Here is a 19,545-nt window from a genome sequence, read left to right on the forward strand (position 1 = left end):
CTGGTCTAGAAGCAGCCTCTGAAAAGTCTTTTTTACATTTCCATGAAACTACTTTTGATAGTTACAGGGTATTAGAATAGGAATAAGGCTTAACAACCCTAATTGGGATCTGCAACTCAGCCACTAAGCAAAGAAGTAGCTAAGTGAGAAATCACATATCTGCAACTGGGCTTTCCAACTGGAAAGAGACAAGACTACTCAGTTTCACACCTTCAGTTTTTGTTTTTGCCTCCTAAAGACTACCCTGTTCTTTGGAATGCTCCAGTGCCTGTTTACTTACATCAAAAATAATTTGATTGCACTAGTGTTCTAACCTTTTCCTGACCCTTTCTGCTGCCAGCATGATCATGTTATTTTCAATGTGTAGAAGAACAAACTGCTTACAGTACTCTCCAATCTCTGCAATGGGGGAAGAGTCAGATAAAAGAGAGATTCCTACAGAAATCACTTTATTTTTCTCTCTCTCACCCCCTACAAAGAGAGATTGAAGAGGAAAGGATTACAAGAGTACTGCAAGCTCTTTACAGAGTATGCCTGGGGTTCCCAGCATAATTGCACTGTTTTTGATGCGTACTTCCTCTCTAATCCCTCTGCTCTGAAGGGGAGAAGGGTGCAGGAAAAAAAAAGAAAGAAATTGGACTGAAATTGATTCATCCTCCAACCAATTACAAGGATTCTATGAAACATCTTGTAAATGTCACCAACATCAAAATTAATGCCCTTCCTTAAAAATAGGGCATTCTTTACTCTACTCTCCATAGCTATATGAATTGCGACTACTGTAGCTACAAATTTATTTAATCCCATTCAATTACAGGGAGTCCTCATTTAGCAACTGCCTAATTTGGTGACCCTTTGCAGTTACAACACTAATGAAAAAGTACCTACGATCAATCCTTGCATTTATAGGAAAGCTGAGCTAAGACCATAGAACAATCACAGTTTGATTTAGAGACCACTGCTGGTGCCAACTATGATCACTAAGTCAGTCCTACCTGTACTGTTAACTACTCATCACCGAAGTAAAGACCTGCCTTCCAGAAGTCTTGTAAGAGTTAGGAATATTATGATTATTACATTTTTATCCTTTTTAAATATATAACTCAAGGGTGACCTTCATATGCACTGGAATATAATTACTAGAATTTCTACAGCAATAGATTTAGAAAAACTATTTTACATAATAGTACAGAAAAGTTAAACGTTTAAGCAAACTGAAAATAATAAACAGCATGCACAGAATATTCATTTATGTGTTAATTTAGTTATTTATCTAATTTATACAACTGTCCATCTCATAGAACAAATGATTCTGGATAGCTTACAACAAGTTAAAACAATCCATAATTACCTAATAATTATAATTAACTATTATTAGTTAACTACTGACTTCAACAAAAATGACTTAGACCAGTTTGCAAACTAAATAATGACTATGGGAGACATCTTCTTCCTCCAATTTCTTTTTAAAGGTATAATGACATTGACAAGTCATTATATAATCAGGTAGCAGATTCCCTGTGAATGGGGGAAATGGAAGAGAGGATTTACAAGGGTCCAGTACCACCAATAGAAAATTGTCCTTATCTTCAAGGTTAACTTGCACATTAAAGTGTTTTAAGAAAAGAATGGAATGGTGCTTAAGAGCTCACATTATTTCATTTATCTCCATAGCTGAATAGCTCTAAGTTAAAAAAAAGAGGGGGGGGGAATTCTTCTCCTGCCATTCAACCACTTCTGAGATTCAGACATCAGAACTCTGTGCTGAAAATGCTTTTTAAAAAGCATGTTACAGTCCTCCCACCCATTCCAACACACACAGAAACATACAAGGAAGACTTTATTCCTGTCCTACAGATGATTTAAAGAATTTCAGTCAGTATCAAAAAAAAAAGAAAAGAAAAATAAGCATTTGACATGCTGAATATTAGATTTTTTGACAGCTCTGGCATCTGATCTTTTATAGAACATGAGCTCTTCTTCAGTTATTTTAAAAGAAATATATGTCTATACACGAGTCATATAAAGCAATAGAGTACAAATCATGAGAGTTCTCCCATTATTGTTTATTGCTTTTTTCCCCCCACTGCATTCGTGGTTAATATTGTTAATATCCTCAAAGATATTAAATGTGTGACTACTATTACCACTATTAGGGTTCTATCCTCCCCACCTGCTTTCCTTTGATTATAAGTAAGCTAGATCAATAAAGGACAATCACCAAACTGATTTAAACAGGAGTCCCAATCTTCCTTTTACCAATAATCAAAGGACAGAATAACCCCTGGGATTTGTCTTGGCTAGCTACTAGTTCTTGAAGACAAAAAGACCTTTACCAAAAGCATGTCATAGATATAGGAGAACTTGTTTCTTGGAACTTGTATGACCTTGTGAGTTAGTAATTCTTAAGCACTTCTGTATTGCTCATTTTATAGAGACTGAAAATTTTGTACCTCAATATAGCCACGGCTTCTTGGCCATATTAATTCTGTATTTGCAATTATTTCTGATCATAATTTTGCCCAACATAAAATTGGCAGGAAACTGATTGCTGGTAAGAGTTAAGTAAAACTAATACATTACTTCCTTATTAAACTGCATGATTGTATTTCTATATACTAGGTTTAATCTTCTAATAACTTTGTTTAGCAGTCTTAATTTTTAGCCTATTAGCATAGAATGATTATTTTCATTTTTATTTCCATAGATAACACTGAATATTTTATCATATTACATTCATAAGAACATATAGCTACTGTTTTATAGATTAATTGTAATATATTACCATATGTAATTTTAATAATTTTAATCATAAATTCACAATTTGTCCATTTTGTTCCCATGATAATTATGTACTGTACATTTTATCTTTTAGCTATTTTGCTTAAATTTTATATACTTAAATTATTATATTTAGGAGGATTCATAATCTCATAATTTTAAATGTTATTTTATTTGACCTTGACTGAAGCAAATTTGACTATTTCTTCTTCTTTCTCAAATCCTTGCCAATATTACAGAAGCCAGCAAGTTTGGTTTTCATGGCTTTGTTTCCTATTTTATTTTTAGATTTCTCTCTCTCTCTCTCTCACATACACACACACACACACACACACACACACACACACACACACACACACATACACGTGAGCTCAATCATTATCAAGCCCAAGATAGTAAATAAAATTACCTGTATGACTGTTGAAGTGTGCAAAATTAGCAAAATTTGCAGTAGCTCTGGTGTGTGGAGCAGGAGCAGCAAATATGTCTGAACCAAGATCACTGAGAAGATCAAACTGTTTCTTTTCTTGTGACTGCCCTTGAGACCGAATTGTAATAGGAGACTATAAACAAATTGCAGTGGGTTAAACAAGCAGGAGTGGAGTAACTAGAGCAAACCAGAGTATCATTCCTAATATAGAAAATATCAGTTTTATAAATCAACTTGCTTTTCATCCAAATGAAACAATTTAATTTCTACACTATAATATGCTATAGATCAGGCACTCCATCAAAATTGCATGAAAAATTCAAACACATGTGTGAGACACACAATATAATTCAGACTCTAGTAAAGCTAATTGAGGAAACAGAAATGTGTGAAAAATTTGAGATCAAAGACTAGGAAGTTGGGAAAATATGTGACAACCTCCAGCTCGAATATCCAAATAAAGTCCAAAATTTCTTTCATTTCTGAAAATCTTACTGGTTTATTGAATACATGACATGGTATAGATGAAGGAAAACTAACTCTAAAATCCCAAGACATCTAATCAAAGCATATAACAATGACATTCCCAGCCAAACCTCCCAGATGTACACATAGTTCATGTAAACACATTCTCATTGTTTTGAGAACCATCTGCTATCTTCTTCACAGTGGTCAGAAAATCCTTGAAAAGTTTCTGTACATCTTTTTCTCAACAAACATCTGCAGAACTGGAGAGGAAACCTTCTCTAACTAACCCATTCAAAGCCTCATCTCCTCTCCCTTACTCTAATGACAAGATGAAAACAATAAGGCACGTAGCTGCCAGGTTTTCAGTCTTGAAAATATATCAGTACTATAGAAGCTTAGATATTGGGAAAATGCAAGGTAGATCTCCTAAAAGAACAAGGAGCAACTTTTATATAAAAACTCAAAATATAGGTGGACAAAAAGAAACCCCCCTGAAGGAACAGATTATTGAAGGATGAAGAAGTAGAGAGAATATGAGTGATATTGCCACTATGGAAAAAACATAGTTTGTTCTGTTAACATTTTCAATAGAAATATAAAGTACAATTGGGTAGAATTGTTGAGGAGATAGATTCCCTGAAAGCCATCAGGGCAAAATTACGTGATACAGAACAGCTACATAGCATAAACTGAAAATATGGGTCTGAAGAAAGATTTTAAATAATAGAGTTATTAGTAATGGACAATGCACCAAGTAACATATTTTACTGAATACATGTTAATTTCACACACTTTTTAAAAATACATTACTTACTTGGGTAGGTGTATCTTTATTTAAGTGCAGAGCTGGTGCAGATTCTCCCAAGAGAGATTTAAGTGGTTTAACTTCTGGAGTACTGCTTGTACTACTAGCAGAAGATCCAGATATAGATGCATGGACAGAAGCCACAACCTTTGCTTGTTCTGGAGGAACATACCTAAAATGCCAAATTAAAACATTTGTATTTATTATAACTTTCCCAAATCCATCATTAATAAAGGATGATGCAACAATCCTATTCTAGGCTTTAGAGAGCTGGAATTAACAATATGGCTTAAGCAATTATAAACCCACTTTGATATAAAAGCTATAATGTAAGAGTAAGAACAAAGATTTAAAAGATTAACTGGCATATAATTTAAATGCACTAAATATTAAGATGTAACTGGTCTAAACAAATCACAAATGTACAAGGTACATAGTGAACGTAAATAGAAGTAATATAATCTAAGTGGTTGAAGTTCAACTTCTAGAACTGGAACCATGTGTATTTATGTGTAATACCTAATAAGCTATACTATTACAAGCTGAGCAAAATACACTATTGCACAAAGCTGAAAAATAGATATTAGCAACAAGTATCAGCTTAAAAAATACTGGAAAAGAAAAATTTCAGCCTGTTAAAAATAGCCCTAAGAATTGCTTCAGTCAAGAGTTCTACTATTTTACTATACCAATATTTAAAGAAATCAAGCAAACGTATATTGTGAATATTTGTAAATACACACACTCTTTAAATGTTAAGTCAAAAATATTTTACTTAATTTTATTTTATGTGTTAATCTCCTTAAAGCAGAAGCAATCAAATAAGACATGATGGTGTGTGTGTGTGTGTGTGTGTGTGTGTGTGTGTGTGTGTGTGTGTTAGTTAATTTATAAAAAGGAAACAAAGTCTTTCTGGCCTAAGCCTGAGAAAACACCACCATAATAATGAGTGGGGGTTGTTAAGAGATATTCCAGGGAAACAGCACCAGAAAATTAATTCAACTGGACATTTTCATGTTCTGGAGAATGAACAATAGTCAAACATTGGATTTGGCCAATTAGTTTAATATTTAGTACTTTTGCTCACAATGCCTTTTAACCTTAAGGGGGAAAAGGGCAAGCTAATTGATAATTACTAGTAGAAAGTAATAATACCAGTACTCACAATAGTAAAAATTAGTAGGGGTACTATAATATGCATGACAAAGGGGATTCAATGATTTTTAATTTGACTTTGGTAAGAAATTTTCCAGTAATACCTCAACAAGGTAAATATTGATACAAATAAAACAAGTATTAGGCATTCCACTGGAAATAGAATAGGAAATGTTCTATATATTATAATACAAATTCTTTTTATTATAAAAAGTTTTATAATATAATTATAGTAAAATGTGTACCAACCATCTTTTCTTTTCATATTTTTCTTGTAGAAATTCTTTGACTTTTTGAGGATCCCGGAAGTCTGGAATTGCTGATGATCTATCATCAAATAATCCTAGCCAAATCTGTTTGCATACCTTTCAAAGAGAAATAATATTAAATTATTTGATCCATCTGATCACTTAATACAGGGGTCCCCAACCTGTGGGCCGCGGCCCGGTACCAAGCTGTGGCCTATGGCCACCTGTCCACAGGAATGGCTGGCGAGTATGCGCACCCCCCACTCACGCCAAAGCACAGGCACTAGCAGCTGTTTGCACATGCGCAAAGGCGCTAGTGCCAGCGCTGCCGCAGGTGCGCATGGCCCATTTGTGTATACACACGGGCACTAGTACGCCATGTGTATGCCCATTTGTGCATGTGCACGCAGGGGTGTGCACACACCTTTCCCTGTTCCTCCCTTTCCTTCCAGGTCACATCTACCAAAAAATAACTCTGATCAAATTAAAAAATAATGGTTGATTTAAAGTTCCAGATTTATTAGTCATTTCTTACCATTATTATTAGCTAATATAACTATGTAACTTAAGCTATGTGTTATGACTAAGCTTCTTGGAATTCATGCACTTGGAATATCTTGCTAATGTCTAGAAAAAGGCTTTAAATTCATAGTCTTACACATTTGGATAATTTTAAGAACATTAAGCAATTTCTTGCTTTCTATATTCCATAAAACAAAGCCGTAACATGCTTCAGCAGCACTACTGTGATGCAATATTAACAGGAATAAACATCTGAGGAAATACCACCCATATTTCTAGGAAGTTCCACCCATGCTGAAAAATTCACTTCAATAGCATGCTGAATAATAAAGAGGGCAGAGAAAAAGCTGAAATGCATCGACGAAACTTAGACAAAAGATTCACACTACATGGTTCAAATTAGAGTTCAATTTCAGCTCACAAGTACCAGTGTACTTAAAGTACATTACAACCCAAGAAAATTTCATGTTCTTATTTAGAACTTGTTTATCTTTTTGACTAATACCCCCATTAAAATTGTATTCTCCATTAATTTACTTATGTATTCTATACTGAATACTTACTTCATTCCCATGCTTCTGAAGAAATTCTATTTCTTGCTGTGTGAATGTGGTCATTGAAATGGACTTCACTCTGTGAGGTGGATTTAAACCTCTCCTATAAAATATTTTTTTAAAAAGTGATTGTAGAAATTTTTCAAAAGTTAAAATAATTTTTAACTACAGTTTAATGTTACTAGTGATGAAATAGTATTATAGTTAATAAATCATAAGAGGTATAACAAATATAAAAGTTTCTTAATTTTGAAATAAGTTTTGATTCAAGTATTGTAGAAAAATAGGGCCTAATAACATATTTCTAAATGACTTTACAGTTCTCGGAACTTGGCTATAGCTATCAATTTAAAATGTTAGTTCAGAAACCACTAATTAGCTCTTTTAAGACATTTGCTTTTTTAAAACATATAAGCATTATACAGGTTTTTAGAATTCCTATGGAATTTTTTTAGTCTGCTTTCTTAAAAAAAATTATTTGAACTTTTCTTCTAGCAAAGTGTTCACCTGTTTAAATTTTAACTAATGGTACGGGATCAGAGACATAAAAATGCTAGAGAACTCAAAATTCAATCATTTTGATTATAGAGAAACCAAACATTAAATTTTGCTAGAAATACTATGAATTTTACTATCATGCAATATATATTACAAATTCTAGAAATGTCACAAACTAATAGGTTTATTTCATTTGATTGTGAGTGACATAACCTTCACTAAGACACTATGAACTTGTGTTTGAAAATGATTTTGCCATATACAGCTATATATACAGACAATTATTAGAAAGTATTCTAGAAATATAAAGGTTCTAGAAACAAATGTCGTAATTCTCTACATGTAGATACTACATGTACATAGCATTACAATATTCTGCTTAAAATAGCTTGAGGATTCCAATCAGGAAGCTCATGCTTTCCCCCAAATATTGTGATTTCAAAAGAGAAATTTGAGAATGGGTCAGCTTTATGTGGTGCCTTCATTCTCTCCTGACACCTCTCAACTCTAAAACACCCACCACTACCACTATTAATGATGCTGGCTGAAGATATTGGGAATGTTAGTCATTATTTTTAATAGAATCAGACAAGGGAAGATGAATCTCAATTATGAAACTCATAAACAAATATCACAGTAGGACAGCATATGCAATCTGAGGCTCTACCACTAAGAAGTAAGGTTGATTTTAAAAAAAAAAGTTAAGATTCAAAATGCCTGAAACGCCACCTTTATACAAAATTAATATATTGTACTGGGAGGTATTTATGCCTTCATGGCAGCAGTAGTTTAACTATGTTTGTTTGAATTGGTAAAGGATTGCTGGTACAATTCAATTCAGAATTAATTAGTGGGATTCTTAACAGCTTAACTATTGCTAATTAAAAAGATTACACTCAATTGTTATACTAAATATTTCTAAAGTTTATCTTTGCTTTAACAGATAATCCTCTATTATTCCATCATTATTTCATAATACCAACTTCATAAAATTGATTATTTTCAATGTAAAATAAAGCATATTATTCACTTTGAAAAATTCAGAAATTTGAAATCACAATTCTCCCATTTTTTCTCATATATAAACAATTTTATATAAACAAGATTCTGATCAATTTACATTAGTACAGATAATAAATCTTCATCTAAACCTAGAACACAGGTATTCTGTGTATTGGTGTAACTTTAGTAAATAATGTCACAGATGATCAAAATAAATCTGTCTATTGTAACATGACATTGAAAAAAATTGTAAAAGTACTGAAGATTACATATACTGGACAGCTATCTAATTTCACAGACTATGAAAACTAGTTCATATTCTTTCAAAATTATGTGCACAGTTTGGCAATTATGTAGATCATGTGATAAAAATATATTAACCTCTCAAATTTAGAGATTAACAAAAGGTTGAAACTGTTTTCTGCTATAAGCCCTTAAAGTAACCTTTAATATGCTTAATTAATATTGCCTATTGTTTTTACTTCCTCAAAATATGTTGTGTTAGATCATGGGTGTCAAACTCGCTGCGTCACGTGACGTGTTGCGATGTATCACAGCTTTTTTTGCACTGCCGGACTTGGGGTGGGCGCAGCCTCCACATGATGCAACCGGCCCACGGCTGGGGCTGGCAGTTTGACACCCGTTAGATATTTTAAAAGGCATGAACAAGTTATTACATTCTGAAAATGCATTCAACAAGTTTCTCTGCTTCCATTTTATATATCTTTAGAATACAACTGATTCTTCCCCATCAGAAAATTAGCACATTAAGTTTACATACTTGCTTCCATAAATACCATTTTGCATTGCTATAATCCATATTTTATTACATACACTGGAACAAACTCTCATTTTAAGCAGTATTGTGTACTCTTGGGGAACATGTCCATATTAGGTTATTTCCCAATCTCTAATCCTGTACTTTTCTCTTTATCAGCTTTTTGTTTTGTTGGCCCTGGAGAGACCACCTCAAACTGCCTGCAATATCAGGCAAATTCCTACTGGTGACCAAAGTAACAGTCCAAACTCCTCAATCTCATACATTTCTTTCTGCAGATAATGTATTGCCTTACTTCTCTCCCTCCCCCTTAGTATTTCGGGGAGGGGAAAAATCCCCACTTCCACTTCTGTTTCGCTCTTCACGCAGGCCGAAGTCCTCTATCCCAACAGAAGGGTTCCTCACAAAACCCCTTCCCCAGCCTAACCGGGCTTTCTCCCTCCTCTCTTGCGCTCGCTGCCTACTTAGAACGCTCGACCGTTTCCTCCCGCCAAGCGGTCGGCCCTTTCTTCTCCTCAACTCACAGGATGCCGGAGCAGGAAGTACAAACGAAGCTGCCCACCGTCATGTCGGTATAGGTGGGGCCGCGCTGATCGCAGTCGAAGCACTTGCGGTTGGGCGGAAGGCTGCTCATCTCCCTCAGCAGCTTCAGGTGCTTCTCCTCCTGCTTCCGCTTGGCGCTCGCCGCCATGGTCTCCGCCGGGGGCGGGGTGGGGAGCCGATCCCCGGTCCGCTCGAGAACGAAGAGGAAGGCGGCGCTGGAGAGGCAGGCACCGTCCCGTTCGAGCGGCGGCGGCGAGAGCGGGGGGTCAACCAACAGAAGAGCGAGAGTCGCTCCCACCCACACAGCCCAACGGGAGAACAGAAGAGGAGAGGGGAAGAGGAGCAGCAGCAGCGTCGAACTCGAGCCGGGCCCGCGGCGGCTGAATGACGAGCCCAGGCGGAACCTGCCCGACACTTCTTCCAGAAACAAGGAGAGGAGCGCCGCGGACGCTCTGACAAAGGCGAAAAGCGCCCCCTTCCGCCAGGGAGGATTTCCCGTGTCTCTTTTCCTAACGGGAGCCGGTTACCTGGCATGACCCTGCAAGTCGGGAGGGGGCGAGACGCAAGCTGAAGTTGGGGACTTATGACGTAAGGAAAGGGGTTTAAAAGAAAATGTGCCGGCGAAAGGGAAAGAATCGGTGAACCAAGCCGGGGCGATGAACTGACGGTCCAAAGTCCGTGACGAACACCATGTGTTCCAAGAACATAGGGAGAACTTCCTGAATTTGAATTAACCTGCAATCGCATGATCTCAATGAATGGGATTAAAGGGTCATCCTGGCACTACCTGAGTAGTCCTTTGTGGCTTCTCCCAGCAAATAATTTTCAGGAGCCTGAGACTCTTGTATGTGGAGGCAGCTACGTCACTTTGATTTGTCATAGTTGATGAGCTCCGACGGTGAGATTTCTAAAACTCGACCTGTTGCTGGATGAGCCTCAGAATCCTTTCTGCTCCACTCGACTTCCCACTAATCCGTTACCGAATATTGTACCATTGTTCTTTCGAAGTACAGAAAGAAAGTATTGCTCTACAAACCAAGAAAACTTGCAGAACACCCCCTGCTTAAAAACTCCAGGGGGGGAAAAAGTGGTCTTCCCACTTTTGCTTATGTCCTCCCAAAATATTTTACCTTTATCCCTATTTTTATTTTAATTACACATGAATCCAATGTGTAATTTATCCAGTAAACAATGCTTCAGCAATTTATTAATCAAATTTAGACACTGCCCATCTGATTTTGAGTGATTTACAATTATAAAAAAACATGGAAATGCCATAAAATGATTGCACAATCTGCCACACACCTAGCACTATTGTTTGGTTTTATATTAATGTCTGGGGCCAGCAATTTGCAGAAGCAATGAGATTACAGGCCAATAGATATAATTATTTTTATGACCATTATTGCTTGGGTGGATTGTGGCTCATAGATACAACTTTATTTTGGCTGTACTGCCACTTCCCCTTTTCCCCATTTTTTGATAACCTAAGATGACAAGCATTGGTTTTAACTTCTGGTTTCTACAAAAGCAAAGTTGTATTTTATATTATATATTCTCAAGTAAGCATCTGGACCTAGAGATGAGTTGTATATATGTTGCTGATCAAATAGCAGTTGAAACATTCTTTGAATTCCTTCCTAGTTAGACCATTTTACTGGATATTATTCAACTACCTTGCTGGTTTCATTTTTGTTTTGCTATGTACTAAAATCCTTTAAACATACAAGTAGTCTTTCACAGGCAAAGATGTGTTTTATCACTGTGATTCTTTCCAAACACGTAATGATTGTAAATTGTCCATCAGCCTCATTCTCAATGTGCTAAGGCTTTAAGTTTCAGAATTATAAGCAGTGTGTACAGCAAGGAATATTGTACGTTTTATCATACAAAGTATATATCCAGAACATCAAATAATTATTTTCTAAATTGCTTGAAATATAATATTATCTCTGTAAATATATTCATAGTCTAATATGTGTGAGTTTCTATTAAATCTCATTTTCAGTAGGTGAATATGTATATGTAGCATGTCTCAGGGGAACTTAGAAAGTCATATTTCCTTCCAGCAGAGTTCCCATATCTTGACAAAGAGCAGGAGTAATAGAATCATTAGGTTGGTAACAGCACAGCATCTATCTTTTCTCCCTCAGTCCCATCTAATTGGTATGAGATTATTCTATAGCTAATAGATGTTGATGTCAGCATTCAGGTCCAGTTTAAGGAGGAAATTCAAGAGGTTTGAAGACTCCGTATGCATTCCATTGTAATAAAAGCTGAAATAGAAATATATTCAAACATAGGTGAATGTTTTTAAAGCCGTGTCAATGATCTTATTTGGTTCTAAATATGTGTGGGGGATTCTTTTAATGCATAATTGGAAGATGTGATATTGTACAATCACTATTCTAGTGAGATTACACATGAGAAATTCCTAGTAGATGCTCATACTCCTTGCAAATATATTTAACAGATTAGAAATTTTGATGGAAATTAGATGAGTATTGCAAATTACTGAGACACAAATACATGAGGTTGAACCTGGGTAAAGAAACATACCCAGCCACAAATGCACTTTGGTGATCATAAAGATGGTACAAATTTAATTTTAGCTCTCCATCAAGAAGTGAAATATATAATCCCTCTCTTTGGGTTGACAATGCAAATATTCACAGTACAAGGAATGAATACAATGAATGCGACTATCTTATGAATCGTTTGATAGATCACTTTTATTCAAAGCATTCTAATTTAGATAAATCTAACGGAAGAGAAGGAAAAAAGTTCTTCCTGAAATACAGTATTGTTGCAAATGATCTGATTTTTTTTTGCCTAACTACTGCTAATAGCTTTTTCAGTTTTCTTCTCGCATTTCAAAGAAGGGTAATGCCAGGGTTGTCTGTTCTCAGTGAATCCATAAAGTTTTCGCAAGGCCACACGAGCAGCTTCTTCTTCAGCAGCTAATACTGTTTCACCAGTACCTTCAGCTAGAAGCTTCTTATCACTGAAAAGAGAAAAAATACTTTTATTGTCTACGATTATGCAACTGATCAATCAGATTAGGCAACATACAGTCTGTTTATCTAATAACTAAGAATAAGGCTTGGTATAGAGTACATAGCCTCTTTGTAAATCAAATACTGAAAAACTGGTAGCTCAAATAGCTCCTTGAGTATAAAATTATCTCACCAAGCATGACATAATACCGTGAAAAACAATTTTAGTCTATTATTTGATCTTTGTATAAACTGATTTTGAAACTATTGTTCTGCATTTCCGTTTTAAGAAATCTATCTGCTACCTTTATTATTAGATTGTTCTGTAGTGATTGTATGCAATATATTGAAATGAAAATTAATAAAAGATGAAATATTAGATCCTGATTTTGCTCCTAGAAAACAATCAAAAATATTAAGAAAGATGGTTTGGATTTTACAAAAGACAAAAAACAGTAAATTAATTAATCTCTACTTTTCCTGATATCAATTGGTATCAATATACTTTCTACCACTACCAACAATTCTAAGCAATTAACTCCCTTGAATTAATGTGTCCTTATAAATCATGTTGTACAATCAAGAATTACAAAACACAAGAAAAGCAATTGTCAAGACCTGAATTTGTAAAATTACTTCAAAATTCAGGGCAAAAAAGATCAAGAATAATCCATGAATAGTAGTACTAGCAATATGAAAAAGGTAAGACTGAGATAAAAAAACAAGATAAAGACTTCTTTAAAGGCTCAAAACCCATAAAAGTAGCTCAAAAGGAATTTTAGTGAGCTTAACAAGGACAAGTTATGACACTATTTTTTCTGAACCCACACTGCAAAGTCATCACTCCTGAAATAGACTGAAGAATGTCAGAAACATGTCTCTTCCTGTCAGAAAGCACTCTTGTAGAGATATAAGCTGGAAATGGGACCATGATTAGAACTATTCTTTAGAGAATAGAAACCAACAAAAATGTATAATTCTTTACAAGCTATAATATGCACTGCAAATAACAGAATATGAAAGGCTAGTTTAGATTTTATTATCACTTATATTAATTGGAAGTGTAATTCTAAACCCTGCAGGTTCAACATGCTAAGGCAATGTGTTCAGCACGTATATCAGTGGCCAACCAGTTCTTCTCCTGCCATTATTCTATTACAATTGGTGCTTGGAGGCATTCTGCTCCCCACCAATGGACACTAACTAAACTGCTTTATGCCTGTTTTATTTTCTATATGAAATTCCATTCAAATATGGTGACTCTGACTGAAAAGACAGTGTCCACCTTCACTACATAGTAACAAGTCTGAATCAGCCTGAAATCTTACTAACCAATATAACCCAACAAAGAACAAGGGCAAAGCAGTGGTAGCTCCTGATTGCCTGGTTAGCCTTGGTTCTGGAGCAGTTATATTCCTTTTGGCCAGTTCTTCCAGCAGCAAGCCCATGGGGTTTACAATGTTCCACATCTCAAATAGTTCCTTTCCTATCAACTGAGGGATGAAGAAGTCCTGTAAACAAATATTAAAAAGACAATATTATTTTATTTATATGAAATCAAACAGAATACTGTGCTTTAGTTATTTTAAAATAATAGCAATGATCATTGCTTGACATACATAATACAGGTAGTCTTCGACTTATAACCATTCATTTGGCTATAACAGCACTGAAAAGAGTGACTTACAACAGGTCCTTGCATTTATAACCATCACAGCATTCCCATTAAAATTTGAGCATTTGAAAACTGGCATGTATTTATGATGGTTGCAGCATCCAAGGATCATGTGATGGCCATCTGCACCCTTCCCAGCCAACTTCTGACAGGCATAGTCAATGGAGGAAGCCTGGATTTGTTTAATGACTACATGAATAACTTAAGGACTGCAGTGACTCACTTAACAACCATGGCAAAAAGTCATAAAATTAAGTTAACTCATTTAACAACCACCTTGCTTAGTAATAGAAATTCTGATCCCAATTGTTGTCACAATTTGAGAACTACCTACATACATTTCTTTGGAATCAAACAGAACTCTTATTCACTAGGGCAATGGTTCTCAACCTGTGGTCTGTAGGCCCCTGGTGGGCCACAGTGTTATCAAAGGGGGTCCACAAAGGCTTTTGAAGAAATGTTATGATTTAAATCTTGAGTCTTGGGGGTCTATGGTTCGTGGCCACAAAAGGGATTTAAAGGGAGTCCATAGTGGAAAAAAATGTTGAGAACCACTGCACTAGGGCGTATTTTTTGTAATGCTTAATTATTACTGCATTATAATACTTTAAATAGACTATGCCTCTCAAGCATTGAGATAATTTTTTATTAGCATACCAAGGGAAAAAGTATTTACAGATTAATAGGGTGGAAGTAGACACACTACAAAATAGCTTGGGAGACAAGGAAAGCCATACCATCATGTTTAATTTTCACAAAATAATCAGAATTAACTGAAATTAACCATCTAAGGAAGTCTATAGGCTAAATCAAATATAAACTTTCTGAAATCATCTTCCACAAAGTTAAGTTCCCTGAAGGATAGTTACATAAAATAGCATTTCTCACCTCAGCACTAACCACCACCAGATATTTATGCTTACATTATTTATTCTAAAGAGCAGTAAGGGCACTGTTGGTCTAAAATAAATGTTTCCACAACCTCCATGTAATCAACAAGCAAATAAAGCAATACTACACTAAAATTATGGCACTATAGCTGGATCTCTGCATGTAATTTTCCAGTATTTGTCTCAAGTCTTTAATATCATTTTGCATATTAGGAAGAAAGAATATTTTTCTTAATTCTCTTAATATGTGTTTTGCTAATCTAATTTGCAAATTTGTGTCAGAATACAGCACCCATGCAAATCTTTTGTTAACAAAAAGTCTGCATCACCAATTTCAAATGTCTATGAAAAAAACTGGTTGCCAAAATTTGGTAGCGTGATAGTATATGAAATGCTTTGTTTTCTTACAGGTACAGCCTGTACCCTTTTGACAGCCTGTCTCTGCTTAAAGTAACCTTGTCTATTAACTCATTAAAACAATTTCATCTCAATTTCATTAAATAAATCACAAAGGCAATTGAAGATTAATCTATTAATCCCTGAACAATATATTATATTTTCTTACACATTTTACTAGCTCTATAATTTTGGATGGATATAAAGAACTTTTTTTTAGCTAGCCATAACATTACATTCTGTAATAATAACTTACTCTGATAAAGATCGCTGTTCTTTGAGAGCTGTTACCTTGAAGCAAAGCTCCTATTACAGCAAAAAGAGTCTTCTGCAGCACCTTAGGTGGCACAGGAAATTCTGCACAAAGTGTCAAGTCTTGCAAAGACAGGTTTGTAGCAATGTAAGATACTATTTCTTCACTGGTGAGATAGTTAACAAGAGCCTCAATGCCAGCAGGTGGCATTTTTGGAAAAGCTTCTTCAAAGCACCGTGTAAGATAAGAGTGCGAAAAGGAAGCTCCCTGTAAAGAAAGTTCCTGATTGTCCTTGAGATTAAGAGCAAGGTCTACTTTTTTTAGTCCAAGTTCTTGGTGTTTAGATTCTTCATTTTTTATATAGCAGGGGTTAACAAATGCAGTTTTGAGTTGGTCCAGTGGGAATGTCTCGTGTACCCGGTGGCCAAAAGCTTCTATTTCTGCATGGTAATCCCAGTTAGGCTTCTCAGACCTACATAAAACAAGAGCAGAAATAGAGAATCAAATATATATATAAAAAAACAGCCTAGTCAAGACAGATTTCATGGTTAGACTAAGGCTATCTCTTAAAAAGCAGTATTGGATTTCTAGATGTATATATTCAGTTCGAAAATCTTCACTGTGGAAGTCAAAGATGTTGTGGGAAAAATAATTTCAGAGCCCCAAGTTGATTATTATGAGCAAACACATTTCAAAAATAGAAACTTCTATATATTTAATTTGTTTAAGTCATGTATTGCACACAGAAGGATTATAAAAGAACTTTCAGGTATGAAACATGGAACTGAAAGTCTCTACAGTTTATGTCACAATATTATGGTATTTTTGTTAATTCATGTTTTACTTCAAACTTTCTTATCCCAATCCAGCAAGATAAGAAAAACTAAAAACTGTATTATCGTACTGTTTATTCCTGAAAAATTAGGGATATGAACATTTCAAATAAACTGTTAATTATGTTGCAATTATCTGAAATTCCTAAAAACAATTGCTACAATTCTAATAAGCATACTAATGAATACATAGCCAAATTACTGTGAAAATATTGAAAAGATAGGTGGCCACAATGTACAAGCCCCTGTAATTAACAAAATTAACTTTTATAACATGAAAGCTACAGGGGAAAATACTGAAGGCAAAGTATGCCTATTTAACTCTATCTGTTAAAACACCCAGCAAGATTTCATGGTTGAGAGTAAACTTGAACTTGAATCTTCACAGTTCTTCTTCAATACTAACTTACTACATCACGCTGGGTTTCTGTCTGTAACTTGTTTGGTTGTTGTTATTTTGCACTTTCACAAAACCAAAAATTTATTGTTTTGTGTTTACCATTCATACAACTGTAGACAATGAATGGGTTTACACAGTGAATTATTCCATGATTTCCTTAGCCTGTTTTGTTCAATAAACCATAATTAGCTGGATTCATACACTGTACTTAGAAGTCTGATTTATATGCTATAATATCTGTGTTCAGTTAGCAGACTAAGTCAGAATCAAAGCAAACCACACTACAATTTACCATAAATGAACTCAGAAGCTAAACAGTATCAGTCCTGATTAGAAGATGGAGATTGGAGGGTGGTAAGTTGCTTTGATATACATGGGATGATGTGATGGCCTCAAAGTAAAAAAGGGTTTGGGAGGGAGGGAGTAAATTAGCCTCAGTGTCATGCTTGATTATAATACCTGCTGTGTGAATATGAATATAAAAGGCAAGAAATATTAACTAATGGAGGAGGAGATTGTTGAGTATTCTTGAAGTTGTTTTTGAAGTGTAGTGATGGAAGAATCTGCAGTGACAGACCTAGCAAAACCTGAGAGAAAAAGATGTGCTGAGTGAACTGGCTGGTGGAAAAGATTGTTTATAGACAACAGACATTAACAGATGTCAGTGAGAAGAGCTGACATAGGTGGTAGAATCCAAGAAACCCAGGCAAGACGCTGCCTAAAGCTTGCATATTGCGAAAAGAAGCGCTCCCCTCGCCCTAAACCTGCATCATCCCGTGAGCCTCTCCCACCCGAGACCCTCTTACCGGCGCCTGGGAGGCTCAAGCAAACGCTGCTGCTTCAGATAAGCTTGGAGCCAGAGCTTTTTGTTTCGGCGCGGCTGAGAACGAAGCAAGGCGGCTCCATTCGCCGCCGCGAACAGCCGCTGAGAAGTATGGAGAAGCAGCGGGCGTAAGAGCATCGACGCCATTATACCCGCGGAACCTTGATTTAGCACCGGCTGGAAACATATGCCATTTCCTTTCTGGTCCGGCTGAGTTCCGGGCTCAAGTTGACTTCTAGCGAATGAGGCTCGGCGCTGCTATAAACATGGCTGGTTCAAAAAGGTGCATCAAAACTAGATCGCAGTTCTGCGACGCAGTCGAATGCCAAATAAACTGTAGGTCTGGAAATCCAGGTTTATAAGCTTTCCGCAATTATTACTTTAAAGAGCTGCGTGCCAGTATCTCTCTTACCGGACTATTGGCTGTACTAACAGGGCTTGTAGCCAAAAGTACAAACGGCTACTATTTTCAACGTTATTATGAGAATGTAAAAAACGTTTCAGTAGGGGAGCTACTGAGGGGATGATGATGATGCAGCTTATTTTTTTTATTCAAGAGAAGAGATTTTCAATAACGTTTTTAGAGTAACAAACGTCTAATCTCCAAAACTAAACAGGATTAGACTGACGAATGTATTCAAGGGCTGTAGGCTAGACTGGAAAAAGGCAAAGAGCAACCTGTTACTGGGTTTTTTTCCCTCCCAAAGAAACCTGCATGTTTACATTTAAGTAACCAGAATGAATCAAGGCTTTTACAAGCTTCAGCTTCCATTCTTCATCTACCCAAGTATCCAAGCTATAGTATATGATACAAGAGATATTCAGACTGAACTATAGCAAGCATGTGTTGAAGCAAAATTTAAAACAAAAACATTATTGTTGTATAAAAGTCCAAAAACTGCTGCAAGATTAAAACTTAAACATTTTATAAAGTGCCATTTTTGCTCCCCAAAACTCTTGGCAAACCTAAGGTTTTAAGACTGTGTCCTGAAAGTAGTTATTCCAAATGGAATCCATTTGTTACATCTTTTAGAAGCAGGGTTTGCACACCAAATTCTAATTTTGCAAACTAAAAGTCAATCCCATAGACCAAATGCAGGAACAGTATCATCACACATAAAATAATTAGGAAGCACCAAACTCAAAATGATTTTTCAACAGAATAAGGAGTTTTCTGCCTCTTCTATTTCTGTTGTGAAATTTTTAATTTAATTTCCAGACTGGTGTATCCAAACTAGCAGTAGACAATGTGGTAGCTCTGGATCGCAACTCAGCAAATGTAGCCAAGAGAGACAGATTATGGAACAGTATTTGGGGCTCAAAAGATAACTAAAAAATCTTGTTTCTTATACTTAAGCCTTAATGAAAAAATAATAAGTATAATTGCTTGGACATATCACCTATGTGCACTAATAATAAAAAAGGGGTGGTTTTAAATTCATGGGTAAGAATCCTAACAATTCTACAAAAAAATTGATAAGATACAATATTTTGG

At 35.6% G+C, this 19,545-nt stretch overlaps 3 protein-coding genes across 13 annotated transcripts in view; 1 reads left to right on the forward strand and 2 right to left on the reverse strand.

Annotated features, from left to right (window-relative positions):
* SLC19A3 (solute carrier family 19 member 3) overlaps window positions 1-6,049 on the forward strand; it is a 61,883-nt gene extending 55,834 nt beyond the window's left edge. The window contains exon 10 of the mRNA XM_039350938.1: window positions 5,918-6,049. Coding sequence (XP_039206872.1) covers window positions 5,918-5,962 — 45 coding nt within the window. The 3' untranslated portion in view covers window positions 5,963-6,049. The remainder of the gene's footprint in view (window positions 1-5,917) is intronic.
* The window catches only part of AGFG1 (ArfGAP with FG repeats 1), a 33,729-nt gene extending 21,393 nt beyond the window's left edge, over window positions 1-12,336 (reverse strand). For 9 of the 10 annotated variants that reach the window (XM_039350929.1, XM_039350927.1, XM_039350925.1 and 6 more), the window contains exons 1-5: window positions 9,766-12,336; window positions 6,973-7,066; window positions 5,889-6,004; window positions 4,494-4,656; window positions 3,191-3,344 (exon numbers count right to left, since the gene is read on the reverse strand). In XM_039350929.1, coding sequence (XP_039206863.1) covers window positions 3,191-3,344; window positions 4,494-4,656; window positions 5,889-6,004; window positions 6,973-7,066; window positions 9,766-9,932 — 694 coding nt within the window. In that variant the 5' untranslated portion in view covers window positions 9,933-12,336. The remainder of the gene's footprint in view (window positions 1-3,190; window positions 3,345-4,493; window positions 4,657-5,888; window positions 6,005-6,972; window positions 7,067-9,765) is intronic. The other variant, XM_039350926.1, reaches the window with a different exon arrangement.
* A 155-nt stretch (window positions 12,337-12,491) lies between these two features.
* On the reverse strand, window positions 12,492-18,621 carry MRPL44 (mitochondrial ribosomal protein L44). Of its 2 annotated transcripts, none has more exons than XM_039350940.1 (4): window positions 18,034-18,621; window positions 15,998-16,466; window positions 14,164-14,291; window positions 12,492-12,788 (listed from the first exon to the last, which is right to left on the reverse strand). In XM_039350940.1, the coding sequence occupies exons 1-4, from the start codon at window positions 18,195-18,197 to the stop codon at window positions 12,617-12,619; spliced, it is 933 nt and encodes a 310-aa protein (XP_039206874.1). In that variant the 5' UTR covers window positions 18,198-18,621; the 3' UTR covers window positions 12,492-12,616. The 2 variants fall into 2 exon arrangements, with proteins under 2 accessions (XP_039206874.1, XP_039206873.1); XM_039350939.1 differs by having other exon boundaries at window positions 14,113-14,291; window positions 18,034-18,588.
* Between the last annotated feature and the right edge of the window lie 924 nt (window positions 18,622-19,545).

This window comes from Crotalus tigris, unplaced genomic scaffold, assembly GCF_016545835.1.
Source record: "Crotalus tigris isolate CLP2741 ecotype Arizona unplaced genomic scaffold, ASM1654583v1 scf7180000018364.571795, whole genome shotgun sequence".
Classification (NCBI taxonomy): domain Eukaryota; kingdom Metazoa; phylum Chordata; class Lepidosauria; order Squamata; family Viperidae; genus Crotalus; species Crotalus tigris.